Raw genomic sequence first — 13,873 nt, 5'->3', positions numbered from 1 at the left:
CGCATTTTGGTTTTGGATTTTTGACCCTTTCACAACTTTATTTAGCTTGGCACTTTGTATATGTAGTAACGATTTGGATGATAAGAGCATGAGCATGAGCGTTTATATATTCAATTATTGTGCTGCCTAATGTCATAGCGAGTTACCAAGGCATGGTCGGCAATGCGAGGAGTCTCAGCTATCTAATCCTTACAACACGGGTTACGGAGCTGCTGTCCACCGCCAAGCTCGAATCTTAGTGCTCCGCTGCCTTATTGTTCTTCCGTCACTCCACAATAATCCCATGACACCACATTCACAACGTCTCATCCGCGGACTCGTACTACAGCAATCCGTAACGACATTTTGAAGAGATATCAAAAAACGAAAGGAAAGAATAAAACACATATGCGAAAATGCGTTCAGGCCCCTACCTCCCGACCTCCGCCGCCTACCTCAAGGAATCCTCCCTCCTCCTACAGGCATACCCTGAATCTGTACGTTCTTCCTTATAACTGACTTCTCTACTTCAATCAAACACAGTTCAATTAACGATACCCTAGACACGGATAACAACAAAATACACATTTCCCAAATCTTCACCCTCCTCAACCAAGAAATCCAAGCCCGAAACCACACCCTCGCCACAATCGGCCTCAACCCCAGCGGCTCCAATCGCAACGCTCGTCTTAAAAACATACAATCCCGAAGCTGGGATATGTTTGAAATATCGCACAAATAAAGCCGCTGAGGTCGGGCGGCTGATTACAGCGCTGGGATTGTTGGCTGGGGGTGCGGACATGGCGAGCTTGGATGGACCAATTTCTGCTACGATTACAGGGGGTGATGTGGAGATGGGGGGTACCAGCGGTGTTGGTGAGGAAGTTGTGGCTACGGCAGCGAGTACAGGTGCGAATACAGGTGCGGGTGTTGGGAAAGGAAAGGGCAAGGGAAAGAAGAAGGGAAAGAAATGATTGGGTTGATTGAGATGAAATAAAGGATAGATTCTTCACGCTATTATGCTATGTCTGGACTGCATGTTGCGGCACGGGGTAGTTCGGCTCATGGCCTCGATTGAAATCATTATACATAACAGAATACCCCGTATCAACATGAGCAATAGATCAAAGGGTCGGGGGATATCGAGAACCGAGGACATAGAAAAGGTCTAATGAATACAGCGCACAGCCGATTAACTATCCAATGTACAATTGATATCCTATTCACTAAATACATGCCGTATCCCATACCGTGACATGAGACAAGACAACTTAGACATTAAACAGAAGAAACCGCCTATACAAACGCCGAGCCCATGCGTATCCTTCAATAATCATCAATCAATGAACAAACAAAAATAGAGGGGAGGGGTATAATGTTGCGCCGTTTAAAAGTCCTCGTCAAAGGACAAACCGTTGCTGTCGCTGGTCTTGCTCTCGTCCTGCTTGGGATCCTTCTTGGTGCTGGCCATGACACCAGCCTTCTGGTAGTCGCCGACACGCTTCTCGAAGAAGTTGGTCTTACCAGCCAAGGAGATAGTCTCCATGAAGTCGAAAGGGTTGGTAGCGTTGAAGTACTTCTTGTTGCCGAGAGCGACCAGGAGACGGTCAGCAACAAATTCAATGTACTGGCACATGAGCTTAGCGTTCATGCCCAGGAGCGCGCAAGGAAGAGCATCAGTCAGGAACTCCTTCTCGATAGCGACAGCCTCGACGATGATGTCCTCAACAATCTTCTTGGATGGGCGCCAGTTAAGGTGCGAGAAGAGCAGGCAGGCAAAGTCAGTGTGGAGACCCTCATCACGAGAGATAAGCTCGTTGGAGAAGGTAAGACCGGGCATCAAGCCTCGCTTCTTCAGCCAGAAAATTGAGGCAAAAGAACCGGAGAAGAAGATGCCCTCGACGGCAGCAAAGGCAACGAGGCGTTGAGCAAAGGTGGACTCCTTGTCCTGGATCCACTTAATAGCCCAGTCGGCCTTCTTGCGAATGCAAGGAACTATATCATGTTAGCGCGCGATTAACAAAAGTAGCCAAGAAACATACTGGTATCAATGGCGTCAAAGAGGTAGGTGCGCTGCTTCGGCTCCTTGATGTAGGTATCGATCAGAAGAGAGTAGGTCTCGGCGTGGATGTTCTCAATCATGATCTGGAAACCGTAGAAGCAACGAGCCTCGGGAATCTGCACCTCACCGCTGAAGCGCTCGAGCAGGTTCTCGTTGACAATGCCATCGGAAGCGGCGAAGAAAGCCAAAACGCGGGAAATGAAGTAGCGCTCGTCCTCGTTCAAACGGTTATTCCAGTCGTGAAGATCCTTGGAGAGATCAATTTCTTCGGCAGTCCAGAAAGAAGCTTCGGCCTTCTTGTACATTTGCCAAATCTATATATTGCGGGGACATGCATCAGTGGAGGTGGTTCATAAGGCGGTAAGAATTTTCCAATTTACGCGTGACGCGTGACATGCTGCATAGTACTGACCTCATGATACTTGATGGGGAACAAGACAAATCGGTGAGGGTTCTCTTGAAGCAGAGGCTCATTGGCCTCAATAGCCTTGACGTCAAGAGCAGCCTTAGAAGGCTCAGCAGGCTTCTCTGTAGCGGGCTTGGTGGCCGGCACGTCGACTATAGGGTTCGAGACGGGAGCGTTCTCTTTGCCGGCAGCTTCAAAATTGAGCTTCTTGACGGGGGAATCATTCATCTTGAGGTTCTCTAGAGAGCTAGCAGCCTGTTCAAAGTCATTGTAAGTTACAATCTAACCCAGCGACGCGTCCGAAGCCGACGGGACGTGACGGATTGACGTACCTGCTTTGAGGGAGTGAGTTGCGCAGACATTGTGAAAGATACTGGGAGCAGATAAAGGTCAACGCTGAAAGACGAATTGATTCACACCAGCAACAAAATGCTTCTGTGTTCTGAGGGATGGGATGGAAAGAAAACAAGTGTTGAGAAAAGAGGGAGAGAGCACAAGAAATACCCGTCTGCAGGACGAAACGCGATCACGACACGATCACATGACTTTCTCACTAGCGCGACTTTTTGGTGGCTGACCCGTTTAGCGTTGCAGCGGAGCGCACCTGGCAGCCTGAGGCTCTACGGCCACCGCGTTTTTCTCAGCCAAACAAGGACGGTTTGGAGTCTCAGACCACTGCTGGTCAATCCGACCCGGTTTTGCAATCTCCACCGCGTCCTGGCGCAGCTCGTCTATTGGCTTCCAGGCCAAATGTTGCATACGCTGAATTGCTAGTTCGCGTGTAGAGATGCGGCGTTTATCTTATCTGATCATCTCGCGCCTTCATTGTAATCGAAAACACACTCCTACTCCGTGTTCCACGATTTCTAACTAGATTTCTCAGTTGCCGGCTATCATGTTGAAGAGCTAATATTTCAACCTTGCGTTGTCCCCTAATTGAGCGTAACCAACGTATTTAATTTGCAGCATGCAGGGGGCTGCTGGGACAGGCATGTGTGCATTCCTGCTCCCTTGTCCAGCCATTGTCACTTCCTTACGTAGTAGTACAAAGCTACCGATAAAGAATACCCACTAGCCCCCACACATCTTGAAATTGATTCTTATGAATCATCGGCTAAGCTGGCTTTACTCCGGAAGAACGCTTTGTTTACGCGTTTCTTGACGCGACTCTGAAACCCCATTAGTAGATCTGGCCCGCCCCAGCGAGTCGAGCTCGGATTTACGGACGAAGCCAAGCATCTTATGCCCGCATCATACTAAACTCTGACACTTTAGTGAATGAAGGTGGAGATGTCTCCAGCTCAATCCAAGTCCTGACGTTATCGCGTGCAGACACGTCGATTTTCGAAATCTCGAGATGTACAGGCTGGAGCTTAAAGCATGTCTTGTCCTGCCTTGACTACAAATAAAGCCGCACCGAAATCTATCCCTGTAAATGGATCATCTTGTATATATCAACTCGCCAATCTCTTAAGTTTACTCTATAAACGGGAATCCAACTTCAACGCTATTTATGTATATCCCAAAGCGCCAATCGCGAATGCCAACAATTCTATTCGCACAGTCTGTACTGAAGCTTCCAACTCTAGAGACGGGACTTAAGCGAATCTGAGAGGAACCTGTCCTCTACCCGGCGCATCAGCTTGTTGGTTTGCTCGGCCAAACTGAGAGTCAGGATCTGCAGGTCGGTTAGTTTCTGTTTGCAAAATCCCAAAAAATTTACTTACAGTGTGAGGTAGAATACGGGCCAGGTGAGCAAAGTAGCCCTTATAGATAGCAAGAAGACCTTCCGTCCGGATCGTTTTCGCCAGGCAGTCGAATACGCCTTTGTATAGATTTCCGGTCTGGTTGTACATTCTCGACATGATTGTATCTGAGAACAGTTAGATCGATCAAATTCGGTGGTTTAGGTGCCAAGTGTCAACAAACCAGGAGGATGCATAACGCAGCAGACAACGAAACCGGAGGCCGTACTGCTGGCCAAGTGAAGCGCAGGACCGTCCTCCATGCCTAGATGCTTAACCAAGCGTCTCTTTGCAAAGAAGTATGTAGGCAGCTGAACAGAGCTACCGAAACCAGTCCGCACCATGGCCGCCCCCACTCCACGGTATAATCCACCTACTCCCTCCGAAGCGAAGATTTTCCGCAAACCATCGAATGAGTTCCTATACTGATGTTGCGTGCCAACGGGAAGGAAAGGAGAGAATGATTGAAGACGGGTCTTAACGAGGAAAAACGGTGAGCCTGCAGCAGCGCCGATTATGCCTGACGAAGCGCCAGCGAAGACATTGATACCGAGAGACTGGACATGCGAATCATTATAAACGGCGGTCGTGAGTCCGTTACGGATGGGCTCATAGAAGCCCAGGCGGCAGCCATTCAAGAGAACCTGGTAGATGTACTATATCTCCTGTTAGTATTTGAGGCAACAACGTTCAACGTTGTACGGACGTACTGCCGACCCAATTCCCCGGAACAAACCTCGAGGGCCCTCGTTCTGTAGGATGACCCTCACACCATGCAGCACACCCTTGTATTTCTTGACTGCTTCCGACTTAGCCTGTAGTTCTCCTTGCAGTTGTAGACTAGGCGCGACAGCGATTAGAATCTGAACAAGTGCGACGAGCGCTAAGGTGAATGGCATACCGGATCTTCACTGTCTCGAAGCTGTGTGTAACGGTGACTGCGCCGCATGCTGCAATGCCTCCGGCAATGAACGCGCTAATTCATTGACTCACTGTCAGTCTCACTTTCCCTGAAACTCGCAGATTAAGCAAAAGTGTGGCCTACCCGGTCGTTGTAGACATATTCGATTTGGCCGCCGTAAGCGGAGATAATGGGTCAAGGATTTCGCAACGGCGAGGTAGGGTAAGAAACAGAGGTGAAGCCCCGTTTACAAGCCAGAAAGTCTGAAACGCTCGTCGCGAAAGAACGAATCTATGAGTCTCGACTGAGAAATGGTAATCAAGCGGCTGGAAGATATTGTTATAGGCGTGCTGACCGCGACCCGAATTGCATTTGTACGGAGTGATGACTGGAAACTCTTCGCATGATTGGTCCAGCGAACCGACCGATCTCGGCATACACTCCGACAGTAGCCGCCGGAGCCGGAACAACATTAATACGCGCGACCTGCAAACGCGCCGAGGGAAGCTTTTCATAACACCAGGAACAAAGAGCAGGAAAGTCAGAAGCTTAGGAACGGGACCGTGGACTTCTGTAAGGTGTCGCCTGGCTTAGCATTGAAAGTTTTTTTATTTGACTAGACTGTGGTCTTGCAAATAAGTGCACTTGTCGAAATGGCGGACGGTGGTCAGTCAACACCACAGCAGGTTCCGCAACAAGCTGCCCAACAGACACAGAAGGTGTCGGATGTTATCCGTAGTTATCGGTCCACAAAGGTTGGATGGGTTTTCCTCTTAAAATCGCAGGTCTAATGGAACAATTTGCTAGGTGTTCAAATCGACCAAGCAGGACAGCTTTGTAACGTCTCTTGATTTCGATGACCAAGGAGAGTTCGTCGTCTCTTGCGGCGACGATGAGATTATCCAAATATTCGACGTCAAGGCCGGTAAATTGACGAAGTCTATCCCTAGCAAGAAGTATGGCGCACATTTGGCTAGGTTCACCCATCATTCTCGCCAGGTCCTCCACGCAAGTACGAAAGTCGATGGTACGTTAGGGGAGTATAGCTACGATTGTTACATGCTAACTGGGATAGATTCTCTACGTTTGCTCGATTTGCACAGCGAATCCTATATACGCTACTTCTCGGGTCATACCGATAAAGTGACGTGTTTGGCTCTATCGCCCGGAAGCGACTCGGTGATCTCATGCTCCAAGGATGATACGGTTTCCATCTGGGATTTGGGCTCTAGATACGCACAAGGGAAACTAAAGCTCTCAACTCCGTACCTCGTTGCCTTTGATCCAAGTGCATCGGTCATTGCAATTGCCTCCCAATCGACCTCATCCATCCTTCTCTATGACTTCCGCAATTACGACAAATCTCCATTTTCGACATTTGATCTTGCTAAGTACGAGGAGAGGTATACACCTTCAACGCGCGGCAGAGCATGGACTCGCCTCGAGTTCTCAAATGACGGAAAATACCTGCTTGTCGGGACCGACTACCATGGTCATTTCGTCCTCGACGCCTTCGAGGGCGAGCTCAAGGCTTTTCTGGTTGGAAAGAATGGTTCACCGGGCAGAGCTGCTCCGGTTTCAACTACTGGAAAGCCTCTCGGTCAAGGAGATGCTTGCTTCACACCAGATGGCAGATACGTTGTTGGGGGGTCAGGTGACCATCATGACTTACTCGTATGGGATCTGCAGCAGACCCCAGATACAAATCTCTGCTTGCAGGCAATGGCTAAGTTACCACATCGAGGTAAAACTGCCATAGTCGAGTACAACCCAAGGTTTAACATGATCGCTTCGGCCGACAAGGAAGTCTACTTCTGGCTACCAGAGGACACTTCAAAGGCCGTCTAAAATGTGTCAATCGAATACACACTACCAACAACAACACTTGGGAATGACCAGTCAGCGACGCTATGATAAGTTGGTCTGGTTGCTATCCGATTCACATATAGTAGGGATATCTAATTTTTTCGGCCTTTCTCTTTCCCTATCAGACTCCGTGCCGTGTCACACACCCAGATCAACGGTCCCTTCATATCTTCGTCGTCCCTGTGACCCTCAATCATAGCCTCGATTTGTTTGACCACCGTCCGGTTACTCGTTATAGTCATTATATCCGAGACCCAGCCGTACATGAAGACGCTGGCATTGATGTCAGACAATATCTCCCTTACTTTGTGAGCTATCAGGGGCAGCTTTGACGTTTCAAGTTTGATAGCCGCGCTTGCGTCGACTACCCTAATTGGAAGCCTCAGCCGCGGCGGTACCTGATAGTCTGACAGGTTCTGAAGTTCTGTGACGAGAGACGCGGAGTCTGCACCGGTGAAGGGCGGGTCTCCCATCAAGATTGTCATCCGTTTCCTCTCCGTTTCGGTACCAATTGTTTCCACAATCTCGCGCATTCTTTTTGCAGCGTCACTTGTGCATAGTAGCTGGTGAGATTCCATCGCCGGCCATAGTTCTGCAGATAGCAGAGGCCGCTCACGTTCTATCTCAATCTGCCGGTTGATAGCCTTGTGGTGCTGCGGGGAGGTGGCAATGTTCTTGCAATGAGAAAGGTCTGAGATAATGGCGAGCAATAAGGTGCAGTCAACATTGAGGGTAGACGTGAATCTTTTGAACCGGTTAGGCAGAAGACTTCGAATCTCATCCCGAACGGAATCAACACTGCCCTGTACCATGGGGTTATCGCTTTTAGGCTTAGTATAGAGTTGCGAGGTAAATACATCCTCTCCGCAATTGATTACCACGCCATAGCCGCGTATAGACTTTAGAAGATCATCAATCTCAGGATTTGACCCTTCCTCAACCTTCGGCAACACAAACCGCAGCCTCGGCCGTCTGTAGTGCACTCGAACAATATTTGCAGCTTTCCGCATATCCCCTGCCAGCTTGAGCAATTCAATCTCATCATCGTCGTCGTCACTGTCATCCCCGCAATCATGGTTCTGCAAAACCGTCCGCTCCTCTCCATCCGAATTAACGTCCGAATCTGCCTCCCACCCTTTCTTCGCCATTTCAAATAACAGCCTCGTCTCGGAGATTGTAGACACCTTAACCCACTCTTCCCCATCGTCTGCCACAATGTCCACAAACACGCTCCTCTTATTCTTATCCTTCGCTTTTTTATTCTTCCCATCCTTCCCAGTTGTTCGCCCCCTTTCTCCATCCCAGTAAAACCTTTTCCCAAACGCAACAAGCCCCGTACAACTTCTCTTCGCAATCGTCCAAACAGCCTCGTAGAAGGGTAGATTGGACGACTTCAGCGCGTGAATAGTCCTCGACTCTGCGTCTGTTTCCTCGGCTGTCGTATCAGTAACTACTGTCTTATCATTAATCTCCTCCGCCTGCTGCGCGTTCGGGTTTTCGTTTGTTTCTCCAGCCCCGCCATGACATTGAGCGCGGGCCTCGTTAAGCTGGCCCTGCAGCTTCTCCAGTGTCTTTAACTCAGAGACAACATTCGAGCGCAGCGAACGCAACTCGACAATTTGTGGGTTCCGCTGTGTTTGCGCCAGGAGGTCCTTGAAGGAGTCAAGTTCCGAGAGGAGGGTGCGACATCGCGTGACGAGGGCTTGGGCTAGGTCGTGTCCGGTTGCGCATAGCGCGTATTGGGTACCGTCGAGATCGTATGAAAATAAAGAGCCTTCTTTTGACCCTGAAACATGGGCTTTAGGGGTTGTATTCTGATTCAAGGAAGGGTCATTTTGGTTCTTGCCCCGCATGGTGTTTGGGCGGTATTTGTGGATGCGGAGAAGATTTGGTGGGCGGAAACTTATGTTTGGAGGTTCGAGCCTCCACATGGAAGCTTCTGGTGAAAACACCGCCACCTTCGCTAATATGTAGTACTAGTAGATCAACTAGCTTTGAAGGCTAGCATATTGAGTCACTCGCATGTCAAATTCTTAAGGGCGGAATTGCAGGTAAAGAATCTTCTCATCCCGTCGCCAAAAGCAGACTTAAAACCGATTATGTGTATAGTTTGTTAACAGAGATAAACCTGGAGAACACCGAATTGTAACGCCCCCATATGCCTTCCAAGTCGAATACAGTAGAAATCCAAGACCCCATCCTCCATTACAAGCGATTGCAGAATGAGTCACTCCAGGAGTGAGTATCTATACACACAGAGATAGTGCGACGATCGCAACTGTGCATTGGGGCCATGGCCTCGAAGGAAGCAAGGATGAATCTTAGTCCACATCCTTCGTGAGTGCTTTCCTCTCAGTTGAGTTACGCGGCGATTCGTCCTCATCATCGGACCATTTGTCACCATCTTCACCGACGGCGAAGATCGTCTCACCATCCAGTGACTCCCGAGTCCGTGCGGCAGAGGGAACTGGTTTAGGCGGAACTGGCGACAAGTCACGACGCGGCTCAGAAGCAGAATGTTCATCAAGACCACCGAGGGCGTCTTCTTCGTCCAAGGCTCCATTAAAAGAACGAATCTCAAACCCGTCATCGTCTTGAGCAAGCTATAAGTCATATTAGCAGCAATACTCCTTTCGTCTGTCTTCGGTGACTCACCTCATCACTCATTGCGAATCGTCGGTTATTGGCAGTGGGTCGCCAAAGATAGGCGATGAATGCCAAATCAGCAAGATAAACAATGCTCAGCCATCCATCCAACACAAACCATCGGTTCTTCCAATGCTCAGGCAGGAAGTCCTCTTCACTGCGGCTAGCGAAGGCAAGCGCATTGATGAAAATGAAGCCAAAGAGCACTATAATGCTACCCAATAGACAGTACCATAGCTTCTTGTACATCATGGCCTTCGTCTTTTGCTTCCGGTCGATAAGGTCTTTCATTGTCGCGTTCAATGAGCTCAGAGTCCACACATAGAATGCAGTCAATGTAGCTGCGAGAGGAAGCTCAATGAACAGAATCAAAATGCCTGCCGCTTCCGGTGTGATAGACAAGCTTGCAATGGCATAAATCACGGCGAAAACGAAATGAGTGATGGCAAGGATGCGAACATATACCATAGTTCGACCCAAGGATGGCTTGACCACACCGTAACCCATGCAGACTATGAGAAGAAGGAAGAATGAGAAGGAGGTTCGCATGGCATTGAGTACAGCGACAATAACCATCAGTACTTTTGCTCCGATGTTCAATCCATGTCGGTTCTGATAGTCTGGCTGCTGTTAATTTTGCTTCCGCTGAAAGTTCTGAGCAACATACCATAGAAGCCCCAGGTCATCAACTGTTCTAGGATCAAAAAGACTAGGATAGCGGTGATATAGTTTTGCACAGGTACTGGAGATCGTAAGCAGCCGAAGAGGAACCGTGCAAAGAAACATACAGATGTCGTGACGGTTTTGAACATATAAGAACGCCCAGTAGCTATACGATGTCAGTCTTATATATACAATGGCCCGGGAAAACGTACAGGCCAATCACTGCGTAAACAATCGTCAACCCTCCGTAGAAGGGCAATTTCGCAATTTGTGCCGCTGGAAGCTCGCCGTATGAGTTTCTAAATTCCACCACGCCCTTGTAATCCTCAGCAGAAAACCCATATGTGCTCACGCAATAGTACCCTGTCTTCTTGATGGGGTAATTGACGGCTTCTGGGTTCTTGAGGTGTACTGCTTGCGAGATTATGCGGGACTGCGCGGCCTCGGTAGCGTTCGCAGCGAGGAGGAAAGAGCCGAGTTGGGCTGCAGTACATAACTCGGCTTGCACGCTAACTTCGTCGCAAATGAGCGATGGGGATTCCTGGACGATTTAAATGAGCAATCTTCTGGTCCACCAAGTAGAATCACAGTATACCTCGGGATCGTCGGATGCACGTCTTCCAATCAAATGTCCATCGGCCCATTCGAATATCGCCAGACTGACGAGAGGGTCCTTATCGTCGGAGGGAGAAGACTTCGCGAACTTGGTCAAGATGAATGGGTCGACACTTCCTCCCCAAGCCTTGCGGCTATACATGCCCGAACATTGCAACCGATGAGAAAGATCCGGCCCCTGAGATGAAAGATTAGATTGCTGTCGAAAGATCTAACAGTCAATGCCGTACCAATTCCGCTTCATTTGCGACAGCTGTCCCTGCCAGCAAGGCAGACAAACCAAGCGTCCGAATCCAGCTTCTCATTGTGACTTAACTTGGAGCTAAGGCGTGGCTCACTGGTTGAGCAGAAAGGAACTAGGTCGGAAGTATTGGTCATACACAAATATGAAAATAAATCGAATAGTAAGAATGACGGTTTCAGGCTACATGTAAGGCTTTTGAGGTAAGCCAGCAACCGTCTGCGGATAGAATGGAATGGTGGCAGTACAGTACTCCGTCCACGGTAGCTTTATTATTTACGCCAATGATCACCGGCCAGGACAGCCCCCAACTCTCAAGTATTGAATGAGATCACGTGATATTCCCACCTTTCTGGGCACTTTTTTCTACGGCCGCTGCCACCCCTCACAAATCTTTGCTACGAGCCCACGTTTCAGTGAAAAGAAAAACCCAAAAGATGCCGGGGAAACCATTGCCAAATTCCTGTGTGGACTGTCAAAATGCGGACTCCGTTCTGACGATCCGAGGCCGCTCTCTCTGCAAGTAGGTATACTTTCTAAGACTTGACTGCTGCTTTTCTAACTCTTGTACCCCACAAAGAGACTGCTATATAAAATTCGTTGGGTATAAAGTCTTCAAGCGCATGGAAAAATATCGTCTCCGGAGAGACCTACCAAGGAGCGGGCCATGTCCGGTTCTCCTTCCTTTGTCTTACGGCCTGTCCTCATCGGTCCTTTTGCACATGGTCCATGGACAAGTTGAGAGGCTGCTCACGAAGCCACACGCACCACCAGGTTTCGAGCTTCATGTTCTTATAGTAGAACCATCAAGTATCTCTCCGTCGAGTCCGTCACATCGCGGAGCTTTCCAGTTGCTTCAGCAGCAATTTCCTCACGCCTCGTTCACCCAGCTGCCTCTACACAGCGTTTTCGATTATGTTCCCTGTTTGAACGACATTCTTGCCGAATACGCTGGCCCAGCGTTTGTGGATGGTACTTCACTGCCTTCCAAAGAGCGCCTTGATGCCTTCCGTGCTTCTATCACGTCAGCCACCTCCGCTGCTGATGTTGACTCTGTCTTGCTGAACAGGCTTATCATCGCTTTTGCTAGGAGCCTTGGTTGCCTTGGAATCATATGGGGAGACTCTGACGACCGGCTTGCTGCAAAGACATTGGCGAATGTTTCCAAGGGGCGCGGTTCTTCGTTGACTTGGCAGGTGTCTGACGGAACATCTCCATTTGGCTTGGAATTCAATTTTCCGCTCCGAGATCTGTTTACTGCGGAATTGCAGAGTTACGCTAATTTCTTCCCTGAACTTCTCAACATCATAATCCCGGATGCCCCTTTCTCCGACAATATCCTAACCAAGAACTTATCCATCGACCAACTGATGATGCGTTATGTTTCATCTCAGGGAGCGAAATACCCTGGTGTCATGTCTAATGTGACAAGGACCGTGAATAAACTTGAATCATCCCGAATGATTACGGACGGATTGAGATGTGCTCTTTGTGACACTTTCATCTGCAATCCTGGAGGCCGGCCTACTATGGATTTTGAGGAACGTCCAACGAACCATTTCTGCTACGCCTGTGAACGATCCCGCCCTGGGCTAAGCTGAAAGATGACACCACAACTTGGGTGAAACAACTAAAAGAGACTTCAATTCATGATATCAAGTAGGTGACAACACTACCCTTGCGAAACAAACAAACCTTCAGCATTATCTCCTGCCTGAGCGGTCCTCAACGATTCCACTTTCTAAATCGTCTTCTCCGCGCGTTAACTCACGAGGCTGGCCTTTTCGAGATTTCGATCTTCGCGACTCCGTGGCATGCTCAGTATGGGCCTCTCTATCGTACCGGTCGAACTCGTCTGGCAGACTCGGATCAACATCGGTTCGTTCTTGCCTTGAGATATTGGGGGCTCCTTTTTCCCGTAGATACTTCTCAAGAGCAATGGCATTACGCGTATTGCATTTGTACGCGGCGTCCGCTATGTCTCCCACAAACGGGACCAACCCGATGAGAAAGTCAATTATTATGTTTATCGTCATCTGCGTCCGAAGCCAGGTCGGAAGCCCTCCGTCGATGCCTTCGCAGGTCTTCAGAACCATCATTGCTAACGCCGCGTCGGCTGCATCTCCAACGCTAGAAGCCAGTTAGGAAGGAGCCGTCGTGACTCGTGGAATCTTGACTTACAAAGGGATCAAGCCAATAACGCTGCCCCATCCAAACTTTAAACCACAAAGACTAAAGAGAGCAAGGTCCAGCCTGTACGCTCGTCGTTTAACGCGTGTGAGGACTTTAGTATCATTTTCAGAGAGGCCAGGTGGGATGGCTTTGCGTCTTTTCTGTGTCTTCTTGCCAAAGGCGCGGCCAAGTCGCGATGCAGGGACTTCTTCGAAGTAGGGATCCTATGGTGTTGGCTTCTGTTAGGCACAATACGAATGAATTGTCATAGCAGCCTTGGACTCACCTCTTGTCCGAAATGGTTTCTCGCAGACTCAGCGAGAATCTTCTTCCCAACGAAGCTGAAAAGAAATGACATGACTTGCAAGGAGCTCACAATATAGCAATTATTATACAAGAAAATATGTCCTAGATAGCTCTGTAGACTATTATGCAAGTCCTTTAGGAGAAGGGTTGAGCTGGATTTGACTTCTCCTACGCTAAATATACCTCAACAAGCGCTCTTGGGCAGACAGCAGACGTCATCATACCTGTTTTGCTCAGCTCTTATGTTAATCACGTGATGGAGCATGCCACA

The 13,873-nt window shown here is 49.0% G+C and overlaps 8 protein-coding genes across 8 annotated transcripts; 3 read left to right on the top strand and 5 right to left on the bottom strand.

The window, feature by feature from the left end:
- Window positions 1-289: 289 nt before the first annotated feature.
- BDW70DRAFT_135021 (SRP9/SRP21 family protein) lies at window positions 290-1,235 on the top strand. The gene is made up of 2 exons (XM_073736611.1): window positions 290-476; window positions 543-1,235. The coding sequence occupies exons 1-2, from the start codon at window positions 396-398 to the stop codon at window positions 951-953; spliced, it is 492 nt and encodes a 163-aa protein (XP_073596569.1). The 5' UTR covers window positions 290-395; the 3' UTR covers window positions 954-1,235.
- BDW70DRAFT_135020 (ribonucleotide-diphosphate reductase subunit RNR2) lies at window positions 1,172-2,940 on the bottom strand. The gene is made up of 4 exons (XM_073736610.1): window positions 2,780-2,940; window positions 2,454-2,702; window positions 2,022-2,355; window positions 1,172-1,974 (listed from the first exon to the last, which is right to left on the bottom strand). The coding sequence occupies exons 1-4, from the start codon at window positions 2,807-2,809 to the stop codon at window positions 1,367-1,369; spliced, it is 1,221 nt and encodes a 406-aa protein (XP_073596568.1). The 5' UTR covers window positions 2,810-2,940; the 3' UTR covers window positions 1,172-1,366.
- Window positions 2,941-3,908: 968 nt separating this feature from the next.
- On the bottom strand, window positions 3,909-5,403 carry BDW70DRAFT_135019 (putative mitochondrial oxaloacetate transporter (Oac)). Its single transcript, XM_073736609.1, has 6 exons — window positions 5,238-5,403; window positions 5,094-5,168; window positions 4,903-5,032; window positions 4,377-4,848; window positions 4,175-4,320; window positions 3,909-4,125 (listed from the first exon to the last, which is right to left on the bottom strand). Exons 1-6 carry the CDS (start codon window positions 5,252-5,254, stop codon window positions 4,033-4,035), a joined length of 933 nt encoding a protein of 310 aa, XP_073596567.1. The 5' UTR covers window positions 5,255-5,403; the 3' UTR covers window positions 3,909-4,032.
- Window positions 5,404-5,630: 227 nt separating this feature from the next.
- On the top strand, window positions 5,631-7,063 carry BDW70DRAFT_42191 (WD-repeat containing protein SWD2). Its single transcript, XM_073743975.1, has 3 exons — window positions 5,631-5,848; window positions 5,901-6,120; window positions 6,169-7,063. Exons 1-3 carry the CDS (start codon window positions 5,747-5,749, stop codon window positions 6,939-6,941), a joined length of 1,095 nt encoding a protein of 364 aa, XP_073596566.1. The 5' UTR covers window positions 5,631-5,746; the 3' UTR covers window positions 6,942-7,063.
- A 121-nt stretch (window positions 7,064-7,184) lies between these two features.
- BDW70DRAFT_149798 (uncharacterized protein) lies at window positions 7,185-8,812 on the bottom strand (the record flags this gene model as incomplete). The annotated part of the gene is made up of 2 exons (XM_073739072.1): window positions 7,185-7,232; window positions 7,358-8,812. 2 exons carry the CDS (start codon window positions 8,810-8,812, stop codon window positions 7,185-7,187), a joined length of 1,503 nt encoding a protein of 500 aa, XP_073596565.1.
- A 166-nt stretch (window positions 8,813-8,978) lies between these two features.
- On the bottom strand, window positions 8,979-11,376 carry BDW70DRAFT_42168 (putative integral membrane protein (Ptm1)). Its single transcript, XM_073743974.1, has 7 exons — window positions 11,114-11,376; window positions 10,864-11,061; window positions 10,481-10,809; window positions 10,394-10,434; window positions 10,273-10,347; window positions 9,615-10,225; window positions 8,979-9,562 (listed from the first exon to the last, which is right to left on the bottom strand). The coding sequence occupies exons 1-7, from the start codon at window positions 11,186-11,188 to the stop codon at window positions 9,281-9,283; spliced, it is 1,611 nt and encodes a 536-aa protein (XP_073596564.1). The 5' UTR covers window positions 11,189-11,376; the 3' UTR covers window positions 8,979-9,280.
- A 178-nt stretch (window positions 11,377-11,554) lies between these two features.
- Window positions 11,555-12,776, top strand: BDW70DRAFT_42163 (uncharacterized protein). Its single transcript, XM_073743973.1, has 2 exons — window positions 11,555-11,647; window positions 11,705-12,776. Exons 1-2 carry the CDS (start codon window positions 11,562-11,564, stop codon window positions 12,723-12,725), a joined length of 1,107 nt encoding a protein of 368 aa, XP_073596563.1. The 5' UTR covers window positions 11,555-11,561; the 3' UTR covers window positions 12,726-12,776.
- On the bottom strand, window positions 12,777-13,814 carry BDW70DRAFT_42145 (DUF4112 domain-containing protein). Its single transcript, XM_073743972.1, has 3 exons — window positions 13,583-13,814; window positions 13,306-13,520; window positions 12,777-13,254 (listed from the first exon to the last, which is right to left on the bottom strand). Exons 1-3 carry the CDS (start codon window positions 13,652-13,654, stop codon window positions 12,828-12,830), a joined length of 714 nt encoding a protein of 237 aa, XP_073596562.1. The 5' UTR covers window positions 13,655-13,814; the 3' UTR covers window positions 12,777-12,827.
- Window positions 13,815-13,873: the final 59 nt, after the last annotated feature.

This window comes from Aspergillus foveolatus (assembly GCF_047715535.1).
Source record: "Aspergillus foveolatus strain CBS 279.81 unplaced genomic scaffold BDW70scaffold_20, whole genome shotgun sequence".
In the NCBI taxonomy this organism is placed as follows: Eukaryota; Fungi; Ascomycota; class Eurotiomycetes; order Eurotiales; family Aspergillaceae; genus Aspergillus; species Aspergillus foveolatus.
This window is presented reverse-complemented; position numbering and strand designations above follow the sequence as displayed.